This window comes from Erigeron canadensis, chromosome 2, assembly GCF_010389155.1.
Source record: "Erigeron canadensis isolate Cc75 chromosome 2, C_canadensis_v1, whole genome shotgun sequence".
In the NCBI taxonomy this organism is placed as follows: Eukaryota; Viridiplantae; Streptophyta; class Magnoliopsida; order Asterales; family Asteraceae; genus Erigeron; species Erigeron canadensis.
The window spans coordinates 44,025,076-44,041,684 of NC_057762.1; the positions used below are offsets into that span (position 1 = coordinate 44,025,076).

General features: G+C 34.7%; 3 protein-coding genes across 5 annotated transcripts; 2 read left to right on the forward strand and 1 right to left on the reverse strand.

The window, feature by feature from the left end:
• The first annotated feature begins 3,157 nt into the window (after positions 1-3,157).
• LOC122588443 (probable folate-biopterin transporter 3) lies at positions 3,158-7,071 on the forward strand. Its single transcript, XM_043760558.1, has 5 exons — positions 3,158-3,792; positions 4,916-5,175; positions 5,324-5,419; positions 5,927-6,097; positions 6,210-7,071. Exons 1-5 carry the CDS (start codon positions 3,429-3,431, stop codon positions 6,801-6,803), a joined length of 1,485 nt encoding a protein of 494 aa, XP_043616493.1. The 5' UTR covers positions 3,158-3,428; the 3' UTR covers positions 6,804-7,071.
• Positions 7,072-8,345: 1,274 nt separating this feature from the next.
• Positions 8,346-12,685, forward strand: LOC122587440. 3 transcript variants are annotated; one of them, XM_043759609.1, is made up of 6 exons: positions 8,346-8,584; positions 9,099-9,365; positions 9,535-9,708; positions 9,820-9,926; positions 11,087-11,400; positions 11,881-12,685. In XM_043759609.1, the coding sequence occupies exons 1-6, from the start codon at positions 8,528-8,530 to the stop codon at positions 12,474-12,476; spliced, it is 1,515 nt and encodes a 504-aa protein (XP_043615544.1). In that variant the 5' UTR covers positions 8,346-8,527; the 3' UTR covers positions 12,477-12,685. The 3 variants fall into 3 exon arrangements, with proteins under 3 accessions (XP_043615544.1, XP_043615545.1, XP_043615546.1); XM_043759610.1 differs by having other exon boundaries at positions 9,102-9,365; XM_043759611.1 differs by having other exon boundaries at positions 9,105-9,365.
• Positions 12,686-13,103: 418 nt separating this feature from the next.
• On the reverse strand, positions 13,104-16,609 carry LOC122589035 (protein HEADING DATE REPRESSOR 1-like). The gene is made up of 3 exons (XM_043761272.1): positions 16,249-16,609; positions 14,001-14,329; positions 13,104-13,487 (listed from the first exon to the last, which is right to left on the reverse strand). Exons 1-3 carry the CDS (start codon positions 16,379-16,381, stop codon positions 13,281-13,283), a joined length of 669 nt encoding a protein of 222 aa, XP_043617207.1. The 5' UTR covers positions 16,382-16,609; the 3' UTR covers positions 13,104-13,280.

Here is a 16,609-nt window from a genome sequence, read left to right on the forward strand (position 1 = left end):
TATAGATAAGTTAAAATGAAAATACTATTTAATCAAGAAGATTCCTAAAATTTTAAACCAAAATCTTATCATCAAACACATGAAAAAGGTAAATTTTTACCTTGAAGCCGCCGTCTCTAATTAAACCCATCTCGATCTGTTTTTAATTTTCTCTCATACATCCATTTGTTCGAGGCAGTGAAAAAGTGGTGTGACTTGGTTTTACCAAATGCACAATATTAACAAGTGGTGACCCAAAAACAATTTGTTATACTTTCTTCCTTTTTTGTGTTGTTAAACCTTTGTCTAACTTTTTTATATTAGTAAAAAATAATGAATTTTGTTGCTATGGAATTTTTATGAAAAAAAATATAAAAAAAGATCTAAATGATCGAAAGTGGATAATGGAAAATGAATGCACACAGTGAATGAATAAAGCTTGAGGAAACCTATGGATTACATCTTGGGCTTCTTTTCGATTGTATTTTTGTTTTTTATTTGATTTATTTATAGATTGAAAAAATAGATATGGTAAGCTGGGTTGTTTTTTTTTTGGGAAAATGACAAGAATGAGTATAAGAGTTGAAGAAGATGATTTGGTGAGGGGATTGAATTGAAATAGACGATTATACCCTCACTAACAAACCAAAACTAACGAATGTTAGTATCAGGGATTTCTGGCAACAAGAATAGAAACCTTAAGGACAGTTTGCAACAAAAAAAAAGCATAAAGGGCAAAATGCTATTATGAACAACCACAAGGACCATTTATGATATTTTCTCATAATAATAATAATAATAGGTGATATCCTTCACATATCCCTTTTCATTTATCTTCTTTTCACTTATTTTTTTCATCCACTTTTAACCATTCATTTTCTCATTATTTTAGAACATTTTGTATTTAACTCAGTTAGTTGAATTAGCATCTTGGATTATGGGAAACTTCATTTCGATACACGATACTATAACAACATTGATTCTGAAGCCTCTTAAATCTTAAAGTACTAGCTAACACATGATAGTATGTTCACACCATGGTACCATTAAAACATGACATCAATAGTTACTAGAGTGATTACCCACCGTTTTAGGTGCGCAATATCTATGGCTCATTTTAAAGACCAGCTCGATCTTTGGGCCCCTTTCTTCTTCAATGCCAGCCATAGCCATTCCCGACCCCTCTATGCACATGCACCACGATATTAGTTAATCAAACTTTCAAACTTTACACTAATAGTAGATAACTAGGGCATGAAGTGTATTTTGATGGTCAATAGACGTGTGACATTCGAGGTGTCTTCAAAGGAGTGCAATTATATAAAACCTTGACCTTTTTCCTGCCTCCAAATCTAGCAAAATTTCCACACTAGTAGTGATTGATGAACTTTATCAATTGACTTGCATATAGATACAACCACACTATAGTTTTTTTTAAATAAATATCCGACCATTTACGTGCTCGACAGGGCGACCATCCGCTTTGCGAGCAACCCAAATTCGTTGCAAGTGAACCTCCATGGCCAAAAGGGGAATTTTTTTTCCTCTTAGAATTCGAACTCAAAATTTATATATATTTTTACCGTCAAATACTAAGTTTTTACCACTCGACCACTACCCTTGTGAATAACTTTCATAAAGACACTTCTTCTATTGTGACGTTAAATAAACAAGGGCGACCATTCGCTTTGCGAGCAACCCAAATTCGTTGCAAGTGAACCTCCATAACCAAAAAGGGATTTTTTTTTCTCTTAGAATTCGAACTCAGAATTTATATATGTTTTTACCACTCGACCACTACCCTTGTGAATAACTTTCATAAAGACACTTCTTCTATTGTGACGTTAAATAAACAAGCAATGATGGCTTTGATTATTGTAGTCTTTTAGAAAGACATAAAGTTACGTACATGATATACTAGTTTTAGATTAGCTTAATACGTACTTTCAAAATGACTAGATCGGTAGCTCATATTTTAAAATAATTTTCAGTTATGAAATAACAAAATGTCGACAATTTGCATAAATTATACTCGTATATCTCAAAAACAGTAAATATCATATTTCTACTTTGCCTACATATAAGTCCAGTTTAACAACACAATAGTTGTCACTTGTCGAAGGGAAAAGCCCACTAGTTTCCTCCACAAGTCGCTACACCTTGATATTTCTTAATTTTACCTTCTAGATTCAAGAATGGGCTATCTTGATATTTCAGATTGATAAGTTCTTTTTTAGCGCCACCACCCCCTTTTACAATCTGACATGTCCAATTGTCCATAGCATAAATTTAGCCAACACTTAGCAAGCCTCGTACGGCAAATCTCTATTATATTATTTTTAAAATAGATGATGTCATATAACAAAAGTATTTCTTTTTAATTTAACAATTTTTTTTATTTCTTTTCCTTCCTTTCCAATTTTATCATTTAATTTTCACGTATTATTTTCTCTCACGTATTTTTGACATGCATCATCTCAATTCGCAAGTATGGTTCTTTTATTAGTAATTGTACATGCATTTTAATATTGTCGACTCTCTGTTTTTTTTTAAATCACTTTTATATATGTACTAATTCAAATATCCAAAAGTTTCAAGTATACAAAATGTATCGGCATTTTGAATCTTTCAAATGATTTTTATGTTCAAAGTTGTATTAAATTCAATAATATTAACATCAAAGTTCACCTATTACAAATACTTTTATCTTGTATTTATAATAAAAACATGTTTTTAACTACCCGAATTGAATCCGGGTTGATTAGCTAGTATTTACAACTAATGGGTTGGAGCCCGGTATCACGAGGCATCAATTCTCATATTGATACAAATTATAACATGTTTTTTAAATACATGAACGAGCATACTACCCGCGCAATACGGCAGCGAACTGATAATGACGGTGGTGGTATTTGATTTTAGTAAAGATATTTTATAATATAATTGACTAATTGTGTAATTTAATATTAAGGGTTGATGTTGATTTAATTCATTAAAGGTATTTTGGTCAATTTGCATGTCCCATTTTTGTAAACTTTCAGCATGGGGTTATAATTTTTATATAGAAGTATAGATTATTAAAATAGTATATTCTAAATTGAATGTAAAAATACTCAAACCAATGGTGTATATCACCTGCCCACCAATACAGTTAAACTTTGACATTGGTACACGCGAGCCGTGTGGACACATGACCGTGCACGGACATTCGAGATCTCCATCAATATCTCCCCCCACCCTTCCCAATCGATCTTAACTCTGATGACTTCATATTCATCTTTCTTTCCACCAAATTAAACCAACCCATTTCAATAAATATCCTGACTTCAATTCTGGGTACCTCTTACTTTCTTAATTTAGTAACAAAATCAAAATCTTTCACCACCAATTTTAGAAAAAGCTAAAAAGTTGACTTTTATTTTCTAAAAAAAATCTTGAACTAGCAAAACATGATGGAAGAACAAGATAGTGCTATTAATAGTAATAATATAATTAAGAGAAGAGAAGGAGGAGTAAATGGGAACTTAATATGTAGACCAATAAATTGGTTTAGAATGTTAAGTGAAGAATTAAGTTGGAGATTTGTATTGGCAGTAGTGATTGTGTATGGAATAAATCAGGGTACAAGTATAGGCTTGTATAAAGTCAGTGTACAATATTATATGAAAGATGTTCAGAAGTTACAGCCTTCAGAAGCACAGTTTTATTCTGGGATTATTCAAATTCCTTGGCTTATTAAACCTCTTTGGGGTCTTATGACTGATATTGTTCCCATTTTTCGATTAAGAAGGCGCCCGTATTTCATTTTTGCTGGTATTTGCTTCTCTTACTTTGCGTTTTTCTGTTCTTTTTTTTTTTTGGTGTAAGTTTGTGAATGCAATTTGATGGATACAGTTTGTTTCATATTTTCAAATGCTTATACTTGTTACGATATAAGGTTGTTGGTAGTTTTATATTGGAGGCTTAAGTTATCGAATTTGAAGTTCAAATAAGTAAGCTATTAACACCCAATGTCGTCTTCCACGGGTTTTGGGTCCCAAAACCACGACACTGTATGAGTAGGTTGAGATGTAGACAGTCTTACCCCTTAGAGAGGCTTCTTCCAGGTTCTATCTAAGATAAGAAAGGACCTCCGGCCTTGCAAGGCGGGGATAGAACCCTTGACCTTTGTCTCCAGAGGCAAAGGTGTTAACCACTTGATCCAACGTTGCTGGTTTATTTGGAACAGATTTGAATATGTAGCTCTTTATTTGAAGTTGAAATGTAGTTCTCTGTTTGGAACAGATTTGAATATGGCATGATACTCTCAGTCTTTACTTTTGAACAGTATAGGAAAGTTACAATACAAACTTGCTTTCTTCCGATGATGATGATGTGAGTTCTACTATTCTTTAAATAAATGCTGCTGTTATATCAGTTTGATTTGTACTTCTCTATACTTGTTATATCAAGAAAATGATCGAGTGTCCCTAAGAATTTATGCCAGGCCCATTTTGATTAAAATTGAGTTGATTTGTGTTATGATTTGCTTCTAACGTTTCAGAAGGGTAAATTACATTTCAAATGGGCCAAATGGGTCTAAATTGACCCAAGTGTATGGCCAAATGGGTACATCACATTTGAAATGTTTGTGGATCAACCCAACCCAACCATTTTGACTCATTTTAAAAGTACTTGATTCTGACCTAAACTAATTTTTACCTCGTACCCAGCCACTTCTCCTGTTTTGTCACATCTATCTGATAGTTGGCATTGATACTCCATGACACTAAATACTTGTACTTTCTTTATATGCTACTGATGTTGTTAGTTATTTCAAGATATCCCTCTTTCGGTCTCTTAATCGAGTCATTTTTCAGTCTGGAATGATGCATACCTTGTAAACAGAATTTTAAGTGAGGTTTTAATAATTAGTTTGGTTATTCACCATTTTCAGGTTTAGTTGGTTCCATTTCCATGCTAGTACCGGCGTTTAGCACAAACCTGCCACTTGTATGGGCTATTTTGTCTTTCATGACAGCAAGTGCAGGGGTCGCTATAGCGGATGTAACTATCGATGCTTGTGTTACCGAGAACAGTATAAAGCATCCTTCTCTTGCTGGTGACATGCAGAGCTTGTGTGGAGTTAGCTCCTCTATAGGTCAACTTGTTGGGTTTGCATTGAGTGGTGTTCTTGTTCATATGATTGGATCCCAGGTTCCTTGATTCCAAAAGTTACAATAGTAACTTTTATTTGTCTACATAGTTTTCATTTCATGTGGTATCCTAAGTGCTAATAATTTTTTTGCGTGGTTCTTCATTTCAACCCCTGTCCACGATTATTGATCATGTTCGTGTTGTGCAGGGTGTTTTTGGAGTACTAAGTATCCCTGCTGGGCTGGTCATTCTGGTTGGGATGATGTTGCAAGAACCCCTTGTCCATGCTTATTCTCACAAGCGGGTTAGTTCTCTTCTAGGTTTGCTGCGTTTTTCTACGTATTGTATTTAGGTGGTGTTTAAATTTGCATTTCAAGACTAATTATCTGATCATAACGACCCGCAATCGCAATAGTGTTTAATTTGGATATGCAATTCTTCTTCTGAGCATAATCTACTAGCTTCTACTAAAGTAATTGTCAAAGGATATATACAATTACTCAATTATCCCTTTTCAAAGCCTATTTGTTAGACTTATATTCCTATTTGACCCAATGTATTCTTTTTCTTCACTAAAATGTCCTTTTTGCTTACATGATATATATTATATGTAAATAATAGGGATCTGCCGTGTACTCACAGTTGTATATCTTATTATTATAACTTCCATGCGGTAAAAAAGCATATCCAAAAACAACCTTCTACTACCCGTTTTGTTAGATTTAACATTTTGAACTTGTATGACTACAGCTAATCATCTATTACTAAAGCTGATTCACTTGAACCATTTGTTGTCTATGTTCTTATGTAGGTAAGCCAAAAGTTTCTTGATGCTATTAAAACCATGGTGACGGCCATGAAATCTCCAGATGTTTGGAGACCATGTTTGTATATGTATGTATCACTTGCATTGGGGGTAAGCATTCATGAAGGAATGTTCTATTGGTACACTGATGCCAAATCAGGCCCATCCTTCTCCCAGGTATTTCAATTATACTATAAGTTATAACTCTTACAATGGCGATATTAACTTTTATATTTTAACTGAATTAGACAATAAATCAAGATTTTGAAAGAATACATCCTCAATGCAGGAGATTATTGGATCAATATTTTCAGTAGGTGCAGTTGGGGCCCTTTTGGGTGTTATTCTTTACCAAAATGTATTCAGAAGCCATCCCTTCCGCAATGTACTGCTTTGGACCCAGTTGCTATATGGTGGTTCAAGTCTACTGGATTTGGCATTAGTGTTACGTCTAAATTTAAAATTTGGTGTATCAGATTATATTTTTGTAGTAATGGACGAAGCGGTTTCTAAAATGATTGGACGTCTCAAATGGCTGCCTCTTCTTGTTCTTAGTTCCAAGTTATGTCCCTCTGGAATCGAAGGCACTTTCTTTGCTCTCCTAATGTCAATAGATCATTTGGGGACACTTACATCTTCGTGGGCTGGAAGTCTCTTACTCCATGCCTTGAATGTCACGAGAACACGATTTGATAATTTATGGGTTGCCATTTTGATTAGGAGTTTTGCGAGAGTTCTTCCAATCGGGCTTCTTTTTCTGGTGCCTAGAAGTGATCCAAATTCATCTATTCTTCCATCTGAATTGTTGACGATTAAGAAGGAAGATGATGTATTTGAGACAGATAATTTGGAAATGATCTCTTTGATTAACAATAGCAATTGATCAATATACGGTTTTCTCATGGATGGAGATCGTAGATGAGAACTAAAACAGAAGACCATTCTGCAAGTGCATTTGAACAGATACAACCAGGTGGGAATGAAGCAGGGTGTGTCTTGTCTGCAATTTTCTTCATGTACTAGATTCAAAACATTCAGCTTACACACTAACAAAAATTGGAAATTGCATACATACATTATATTTACAATGTATGATGACCAAACTTTTAGAGCATGATTGATGTTTAAAAATGAGAGAGTATTGATATGAATTGTTGTTTGACCATCCTCCTTTATAAGTGTGACCGGATTCGGTAAGCTTGCAAGTCTCAAGATGAAGGCGTCGGAGTAATGTGATGTGGTGAAATCCACGAGGATGTAAAGGCTCCCAGTTTATGATTTATATATACACTCGAATATAGTTGATTTAAATTTACACTTTGTAGAGATGTTGCACCAATTTGTTTCACACTTTCTGTGGATATAATTTCAATTTCAATCTCAATGGTGCATGCTTCTTTAACAAACAAAATCATGTTTAAATTAGCTCAGTTTTGGGGCGTTTATTTGGAATTTTGGATATATGAATCATGATGAGTATACCGGACTATAGGTTGTGAGAGTTTAAATCAACTATATTCACCAACAAAACCCCGTCCATCCGCTTTGCAATCAAGGAATGGAAGAATCTATGGCTCACAAACCGTGGTCGAAAGCTCAGTATAGATTGGCACAAATGGTGCAACTTCTGTTTGTAAAACTTACCTTTGTATCATTAACTTTCCTTTTTTCTTTTTATACTTTTAGCTTCTCGCTAGTTTATTATCAATAAAAATATTAAATATTCAAAAGAATGATAATGAAACTGAAAAGTATGCACGTAAATAAAGACTAGCAAGTTATTCACGCAATGCGGCGGTGGTGTGGTTGTGGAGGCAACTGTTGGTGATAAAGGCGACGTCGTGTGGTGTAGATAATTGATGATGTAAAGGGTTACTGGAGATATTGTAACAGATAAAGGATTCATAGTGTAATTTAACCATTAAGGACATTTTAGACAATTCGCCTCATGTAACTTTCAACAAAGGGATTATTTTCTTTATAAGATAGTATAGATATCCTAGTTATTATTTTAGAATATTTTCTATAAACACTTCAACGTTAATGACAATAATATATAGCCTAATAAATTTCAGAGTTGTTAAAGTATAAATATGCTCTATCTATATTATCTTATAAGCACTCTTGTTGAAAAGTTGGAAAAAAAAAATTGGATAAGAGAATTACCAATATACCTTTTAACGATTAAATTACACTATCAATTTATTATTTTCTAAGATTTATCCATTAGTCTTTTACATAAATTACTTTTACATCAATTATTACACCACTAGACGCGCCATCACGGCATCACCACAAACACTTGCCATCACAATCGCCATCGCCAACGGTCCCTGCCGAATTGCGTGGTTACCGTATAGTATAAAAAGTATAGATTGAATTTTTTATAATAATTTCATAGTATATGTTTTGCTTCACTTAAGTAAGGAAGAAATGTAAGTTAGGAAAAAGGGACCTAAACTAAACACGCCACCACTTGACCAGCCCACTAGACCAAAAGCATCAGCAGCAGATAGATATCGTTTGCATAACGAAACCAAACCACCACGCTGCTCTTCTCACCGGGTCAAACTCTATAATTCATCATCAACTAACGCCCTTGGCTGGATGGCGCCAGTAAAAAGAGAGATTTCAGACGAATCTCCTCCCAATAAGCGATCTAAGGTCCCTCCCCTCCTCTCCCTCCCTTTTATATTTCTTTCTTTTATATATGTATAATAATATATATATTTTTATTATCAGATTTTATATGTGTAACGATCCGTTCCGATTAATTTATTGATATAAACAGATTGATTTGAATCAAATTTTTTTAACCAAAGATCAGAAATTTATCTTGTAATTATCGGATCTTCAGTTTTTATTTTAAAGTTACATATTTAAACTGTTTCGAAAAATCAAACATGTAGATTTGAGCTTTCTTAAAAATGTTGATGGTTTCCGATTGCCGGCCATGGTTTTGGTTGGGGGTCATCAGCACTCGTGTTTGGGTCCCACGTCGGTATGAAATAAGAAATTTGAGTTCCTTATAAGTCTAGTCTAGGATAGAGAGTATCTTTACGCCATAGATTTTAGTTGAACCGGATGGATTTCCAAATTACTTTGGGCTTTAGGATAGAGTGATTTTGTTCTGGTGAATGAATGTCGTTGATAATTGATTATCCCTTATTGTTTTTAGCAGCAGAATGATGTTGGAGCAGGTTGTATTCCTGTCTCACAAATGCATATCAATCCGTTAGATGAGCCGAGTCCATTAGGGTTACGGCTGAGGAAGACCCCGTCTCTCTTGGATTTGATTCAAATGAGGCTCTCTGAAGCGAATAACTCTTCCAAGGCAGGAGTGCATCCCGTCAAAGAGCATAAAAGTACGGTGGCTACTGCTGCTACCGACAAGCTAAAAGCTTCAAACTTTCCTGCATCATTGCTTAAGATAGGGACATGGGAGGTAATTTCTTTATCTGTATGTATCTGTTGCTTTGATCATTATCTGAACTTACTTACCTATATTTGTACTATATTTCTTGCCTTCTTAACAAATTCATATTGAACCGTTTGGGATATATGGTTTTTTCTAATGGTTGCATGAGGTTGACTAACATGTATGTTTCTTGTAGTATACGTCTAAACATGAAGGGGACCTGGTTGCAAAATGTTACTTTGCAAAACATAAGCTTGTGTGGGAAGTTCTTGACGGTGGCCTCAAGAACAAGATTGAAATACAGTGGTCTGATATAATGGCTTTGAAGGCAACTTACCCAGATGATGGCCCTGGAACTCTAGATATAGTGGTAATTTCTGTTGTTTTAGAGTAGTGAGCGTCTCATTTTCTTTCATTGTCGTTTTGGCACCGCGGATAGTATTAATATAATGTTGATGGTTTTTCGTACTTTTTTCTACAGCTAACTAGGCAGCCTCTGTTCTTTCGAGAGACGAATCCACAGCCTAGAAAGCACACTTTATGGCAGGCAACGTCGGACTTTACAGGTGGGCAGGCTAGCCTACACAGGTACATGCTCCCCTTCTAGGATCCAATGGTTATGACGTGATGTATTATTAACATCATATTATTGTGCTTTTAAGTTTTAAAGATGTGTCAGGCAGTCAGTTTATGTTGCAATTTGATATATAGTACACTATGATATGCCTTTGAACGTAAATTTATTAGTTTATATACTGCTAACCTTCAAGAAGTGACCAACAGCTATACCTTATGAATAATGATCGGAGAGATAACAAAAATGAGTAAAGGAGTAGTGAAGCAATAAAAAAAGGTATAAGACGATTTTATGAAAACAAATGCTAAGTATAGTACTTCTTCGTAGATACAAATTGATTCCCCCACTACTAAATGTTCTATTGTGTATTCTAAAGTCACAATTCAAACTACAAGACATTTCCAAAACTTGGGTCTGATTTGTATTATCTCGTGCTTATGAAACTGAGAACATTTGCCTTTGCTCTTACTGGTATATGACTTTTGCAGTAGTTGTGGATTCAAAAACCTGATATAGTAGAGTGTGTATTATATAATCTTGCCTTCTAAAAAAACATTTTTAAAACTGGGGCTAATTAAATTTCCTAGAATTAAAATAAGAATTTTCAACTCTAGAACTATATTTATACATCTCATAATAACAACTCTCTCTGAAAGTATACAACTGACAATGCAACGTTAATAAATTTATCAAATTTGGTCTTAAAGTTTGTTTTAACAATCTTATGTGATTGGGGTTTCTAATTTTTAATTCATGGGAGATTTTACCATGCATCTGCAACCAACGTTTTTATTCCTCATAAACTTAAGATCTATTGTATGATAAAAATCATATTTTTCAAAGCTGAAGTGTAAAGTTGTTCCGGGAGAAGGGTTTAGTGTTATTAAAATCAAGTTATCTAGAAAATAGAATTTATATCAGTGTCCATGCAAACAGTGGAGAAGATACATGTTTGCTCATTTTTGAGGAGGGTATGTTAAGCATTTACAATTTGTGTTTTATATCTGCAGGTAAATAGCACAAATTGTAGCATATAATATTTATATCAAACCCTAATCATCATCTTTATGAGTTTCAATTGCGTTTTGAGTATTAAATGTAAACACTGAAATGTAACTACTTTTTATGTATAATATGTATCTAAATGTCTTGTTTTATTTATTATTTGCAGACGTCATTGTCTGCAGTGTCCGCAAGGCTTATTAGGCAAGCATTATGAAAAGCTCATTCAGTGTGACCCTCGTCTCAATTATCTTTGTCAGCAACCCGAGGTAGTGTTGGAATCCCCATATTTTGAGTCGAGAAGATCAGTGTTTGATGAACCAAATGAATCCATTGAGCATAACTTAAGTAGTGAGGGACCTACTACTCTTGACTTACGTGGAACATCATCAGGAGCTCAATCTTCTTCGTCTAGAAGTGAGTTTCTCGATCCTGCTGGTAGAACTACAGAGTTCCTTCGTGAAACACCTTCACCCAGCTCAGGTAAACATCGTATGCTAATAATTTATGTACATCTCTTTTACAGCTTAAAGCCTCTTCTATATTGTGGTTAATGTTGAGTGGAAATATACACAAGTCAGGCCGGTTAAGCAACAAATCAAATGTGAAAATCGGTCTGGGAAACTTTTTAATACGGGTTGAAACAGGGCTAAACAATTTCTCGTCATATAAAGTAGTAATTACTGTGTTAATTATCAATACAAAAAACTGTATCTTTATGATAATTTTAATCTAATCTCTTAAAAATAAGTGATTATGGCAGTTGTATACTTGTATGCATATAAAAATTAGAACACCTCTTTAGCAGTTTCTTTTTAGTTTGATATTTTACCTGTATGGATTAGAATGCATATTTGACCAATTTATGAGTAAATGGCCACAATTGTCACCTCTTATTTGCTTTCCTTGTCAATCATTTATGTATTGTTTTTTTGCACATTGACTAATTAGTTGTATATCCAGTGATGGATACATCTGCAAGTGAAGAAATAAGAGGATCTGAGATGAAAGAACCGCAAGGCCTCGCCTGTTGGGATCAAGTGCAAGTTCCAGGGCTACACTCATCTATGTCGGTGAGTGATTTGGTAAATCACATTGAAAGCAGAATCACAAAACACAGGACACCTGGTGATGACCATCCTCTTTCTCACGAAGAACAAGAAAGTTTACTCATTCTTGAAGATATTAGCCGATGTTTGTTCAATGATGCCCAGTATGGGCTGTCGACTTCTGATGAAAAATCCATAATGTCAAGAGTTGATTCTCTTTGTTGTCTGTTACAGAAGGACCCCACGACAGTTCAGGATTTAAAAGGTGAAAGTGAAATTGATGGTGGCAATGGAAAACTAATTGCAGAAAAGGGTTCGGACGAATCAGTTAGTGGAAGCAAGGTTCTAGATGATCCTTCCATACATGAACATGAAGCCGATGAAAATAATAAGACATCAGGTATTCCTAGGAATGACTCTGTTGGAGAGTTGCTACTGAATCTACCTCGTATAGCATCTCTACCCCGGTTCTTCTTCAACCTAGATGATTTTGGCAATCAAACTAGATAGTTCTATCACACCTATTCTTCTCATGGCTTGGTGCAAACACTACAACTGATATCCTTCCATGGCTTCTGTAAAGTATTGGACATAAAAATATCGAGTTGGATTTAGAGTGAAAAGAATATGCACATGTAGTATGTGGTGTAAGCTTATGATCATGTAAATAACTATCGTCCTTTTGAGGGTTTGAAGGCTTCTAGGCTTTATGCTGGTTATTTGATTTTTATCCAAAGAGGAAACATACAATGCAAAAGCCTATAGATGGCAAAGTGGGTGGGCTGGGTAACTGAGACCCGTAAAGTTTTATGGTACGGTTCAAAACTTGTTTGGTTGGATTGCCCCCAAAAACTGTTTTGTTAAAAGATTTAGCTTTTTATAAATATTTTACTGGGTTAAATATAATTTTCAAAATCTATATCTATATTTTATAATTTTAAGAATAGATTAATTTATTTTGGTAAAATAAAGAGGTGTTGTGTATGAAGGTAAAATTTGACCGACTTATAAATTATGACCTGTAGTAGTTTCCTTTTCAAGTTTTAAGCTGACCTTTCATATTTTGCTTCTTTGACCCGTTAAAGTTTATTTAAAAAAACATAAGGTGAATCAAAATAATAAATGAGTAAATGTCAATGGCAAAAAAATAAATAAATCATACTAATGTATAATTATGATACATTTGAGGCTGGTATGTTTTTCCATTTGCTACTACTAACCGAAACAGCAGAAAATACTGAATGATAGATAATTCGATATATTTCTATTATTCTACACGCCAAACATGATCAAAATAAATAAACGGAGAGAACTTTAAGGATCTTGTGGGGCTTCCTCGTCGTCCATGTTCTCAGATTCCTGAAGCATGTTCATAAGCATATCAACTTGGTTTTGCAGCATTTTATTCTGTCTCTCAACATCTGCACGCTTGCTACGTTCATCCAGTAGCTGCAGTTGGAGATGCTCAAGGACACGTGAGTCCTCTTCTAACTGTTCGTTTAGACCACCAATCTCTCTGTCCTGTAATAATAATTTAAGTTCACAGTTCAAACAGATCAATGACCTGGCAATATCCACTTATGAATGGGTAGATTCAAGTTATGCTTTAATTATATGGGACAATGGGTTGAACACTTGAACGGATTAAGAGTTGCCCAAAGTCACAACCTCTTGAATCATTTTATTGAACAAATCAAAGCTATTATTGAAAGAACAGAACTTCCGCAACAAAATTTGCACGGAACGTGTTTCAGGTCAAGCCTGGACAAAATGTGTTTTAGGGTCAACCCAGCCCAACAAGTCTGTTTAGAAAGGCAAGCATCTCACGGACATTGATACGAATTTACAATTTGTCCATCATGGGACATAAACCCACAACCCATTGGTTCATGCCTTCATGAGTTGCCTCACATATCGCTAGGCCAAACACCTTCTGGTAGCCCAACTCGTTTTAACATGTATACAAAATTACTTGTGTTGAGATGTTACTGAACCCGTCCATTTCTTGTTATTTCTAAATGCAAGAAAGTATACCTTCCTGTTCATTTCTTGTACAGCAATCCTGCGCATGCTTTCAACAACATCCACATTTACAAGTTTCCTTTTCTTCCCAATGAGCCATCCTCGTGGGTAACTGGCAATGTCAAAGTCCGGTGGGGGGAGCAAAGATTCAGCTGAAGGTCTTCTACCATTCAAATCCATTATTGGTTCAAGAGGTTCAAAGAGAGCCTTACGTTTCTCAGAAAGAACAGTGGTCGGAGTTGTGTCTTCCATTTTTTCATCAGTGTAATTTTCTTCTTCCTTGTTCTCGGTTGTATTGTCAGCATCTTCTGCAACACCCTTGTCTAAGTTCTTCACTCTAGCTGCAACCATAAAGCTGCTAAATCAATAATGAAACAGAGGTAACAAGTATCCAAAACTGTGTTAGGAAAAGGGGCCCCTATTAAAACTTTGTCATCTGTATAACCATTAAAAAAAAAGACGAACAATGAAATTAAGCTGCACCTAATCAGCTTTTCTAGCATTAAACCTGATGGGCTTTGTAACCTCTCACTTCAAAGGTCGACTTAATCTGAGTCGATGAGGCACAAAATTAAGTTCCATCACAGTCATTGATAAATATCTAAATACTTCCAATAACTAAGAGTAAATCCCAAGTTGAAAAACGTTAATTGTTTTCACATAGTCACATGATAGTTGATGTTCTTTTCACAAACGAGAGCTTAAATATAGCTGATGGTGCATACTAGTACTACATAGAAACATTTCATAGAGTTTTGTTCATTAAATTATTTTATTACATTTGGGAACATTTTTTACTAACGTATGTTATTGTCTATAGATTGTACATGGTTTAAATATTACCAGTATCAATTATTAGCCATATTGTACCTTGCGTTTCCGAAAAGGAAAAGATATACTGTATTCTACATCAATCTTCCTACAAACAAGGCTTCTTCTAACCTAACCAAAACCTTGTTGTGCAAGGGAAGATAAATCATGAGCTAGTGTGCACCTAAAAAGTCACATCAGCATGCACACATCCAAGATCTATAAACAGTAAGTGGCATGTATAACCAGTGACTGAATACCATCACGTTCACAAAATATTTAGACTTGTTCTCTTGATCGAGGCAAAAAAAATTCATGTAGTGTCCACCATTGTGTATAACTCTATAACACTTATTATATGTGACTAATTCTAAAACCTGGATTGAGTTGTTATCTATTTGATTCAAAAGACAAAAATTTTGTATCAATAGTAAGATTTTGTACCCGCATGGTGTTTCTAGTAGTTTGTCCGAAAAGTTTTGCAAATCTAGGATATTACACAAGACCAGCATCCCCAACAACGCCGGACTTGCATTACATATTGTACGGATAGTAAGATTTTGAAACCCCATGGTGTCTCTAGTAGTTTATCAAAGAAGTTTTGCAAATACAGGAAACCCGACGTTTACAACACCGGCTTTCACGAAAATCATACAAGACTGGCAACAACAATGCCGACGATGTGTTACGTTGTCTGCCATTTCTAGCTTACGTGTATAGTAGTAGATAGGAATGGCAGACCACGTAACGCAGTGCCTGCATTGAGGTTACCCGCCTTGTATGATTTTGCTGAAACACCTGTGTTATAAACGCCGGTTTTCCAATATTTGCAAAACTTTTTTGATAAACTACTCGAGACACCAATACACCATGGGGTTTCAAAATCTTACTATATGTACAAATTTGTCTTCAAAAGACATTTGAAAAACATGCACTTCACTTTTACTAAATGCAAACTTCACTTTTACTAAATGCAAAAAAACATTAAAACATTTCCCAGAAAAAGAATTTGGAGTCATTAAAGTTAAATAATAAAGAAAAAGTAAAATAAAATCACCATGTTTAAACTAAAGGTAACCAACTAAAAGTAATATGGCATTTTTGGGAAAAGCCAAAAGGAGCAAGGTAAAGCACGAGGGTGGTATTAAACTAGTACTAGTATAATCAGTAAGAAGATTTTGACCTCAACGACTCCGGTTAAGTCTTCAAACTCCAAATTCATGGAAATTGAACTATGGGTAACAATAGATATGTCTAACAAACATGCCTAAAAGTGTGCCTAATGCATTCATTTTTTGACACATGAATTTATTTTATATGTGTCAATATACCATTGCACATATATATACGTACACAATATAGACAAACATCAGTCAATTCAAACAAACACATGCAGCCGGTAACGGAGTTAATAAAAAATACACACTACATAAAATGAATGATGATTCACCTGTAGATGATGATGATCTCCTACGAGACTTCCATAAAACAGGAGTAGAAGACACTTGCGAGAATCCATTCACAACAACTCCGCCACTTCCTCCTCCTGTTACCTCCTCCTCCAGCTTATCTGCTTCTTCCATTGATCTTTTTAATTAACTTTCAATGTTTCAAGTGTTATTATTATAAATATATATAATTATTATGTAATTAATATGACCACAGTTAGTTTAGACTACTTTAAGGTTGTAAAATTCTATAGTAACAAGACTTAATTGAACACCACAAACGTAAAAGACTTACACCCCACCACAGATCAGGTAAGACAGAGATCGAGCTTAAGAAACACTACTACTTTGGCTTTTTAGTAT

What these genes read in the sequence shown, in the direction of transcription:
- LOC122588443 (XM_043760558.1), top strand. Translation starts at nt 3,429, where the DNA reads ATGATGGAAGAACAAGATAGTGCTATTAATAGTAATAATATAATTAAG. An exon ending in CCCGTATTTCATTTTTGCTG is followed by an intron (nt 3,793 to 4,915) that starts GTATTTGCTTCT and finishes CACCATTTTCAG; the next exon opens with GTTTAGTTGGTTCCATTTCC. An exon ending in CAGGCCCATCCTTCTCCCAG is followed by an intron (nt 6,098 to 6,209) that starts GTATTTCAATTA and finishes TCCTCAATGCAG; the next exon opens with GAGATTATTGGATCAATATT.
- LOC122589035 (XM_043761272.1), bottom strand. Translation starts at nt 16,381, where the DNA reads ATGGAAGAAGCAGATAAGCTGGAGGAGGAGGTAACAGGAGGAGGAAGT. An exon ending in GAGATCATCATCATCTACAG is followed by an intron (nt 14,330 to 16,248) that starts GTGAATCATCAT and finishes TTATGGTTGCAG; the next exon opens with CTAGAGTGAAGAACTTAGAC. An exon ending in TACAAGAAATGAACAGGAAG is followed by an intron (nt 13,488 to 14,000) that starts GTATACTTTCTT and finishes TTATTATTACAG; the next exon opens with GACAGAGAGATTGGTGGTCT.
- LOC122587440 (XM_043759609.1), top strand. Translation starts at nt 8,528, where the DNA reads ATGGCGCCAGTAAAAAGAGAGATTTCAGACGAATCTCCTCCCAATAAG. An exon ending in TTAAGATAGGGACATGGGAG is followed by an intron (nt 9,366 to 9,534) that starts GTAATTTCTTTA and finishes TGTTTCTTGTAG; the next exon opens with TATACGTCTAAACATGAAGG. An exon ending in CTGGAACTCTAGATATAGTG is followed by an intron (nt 9,709 to 9,819) that starts GTAATTTCTGTT and finishes TTTTTTCTACAG; the next exon opens with CTAACTAGGCAGCCTCTGTT.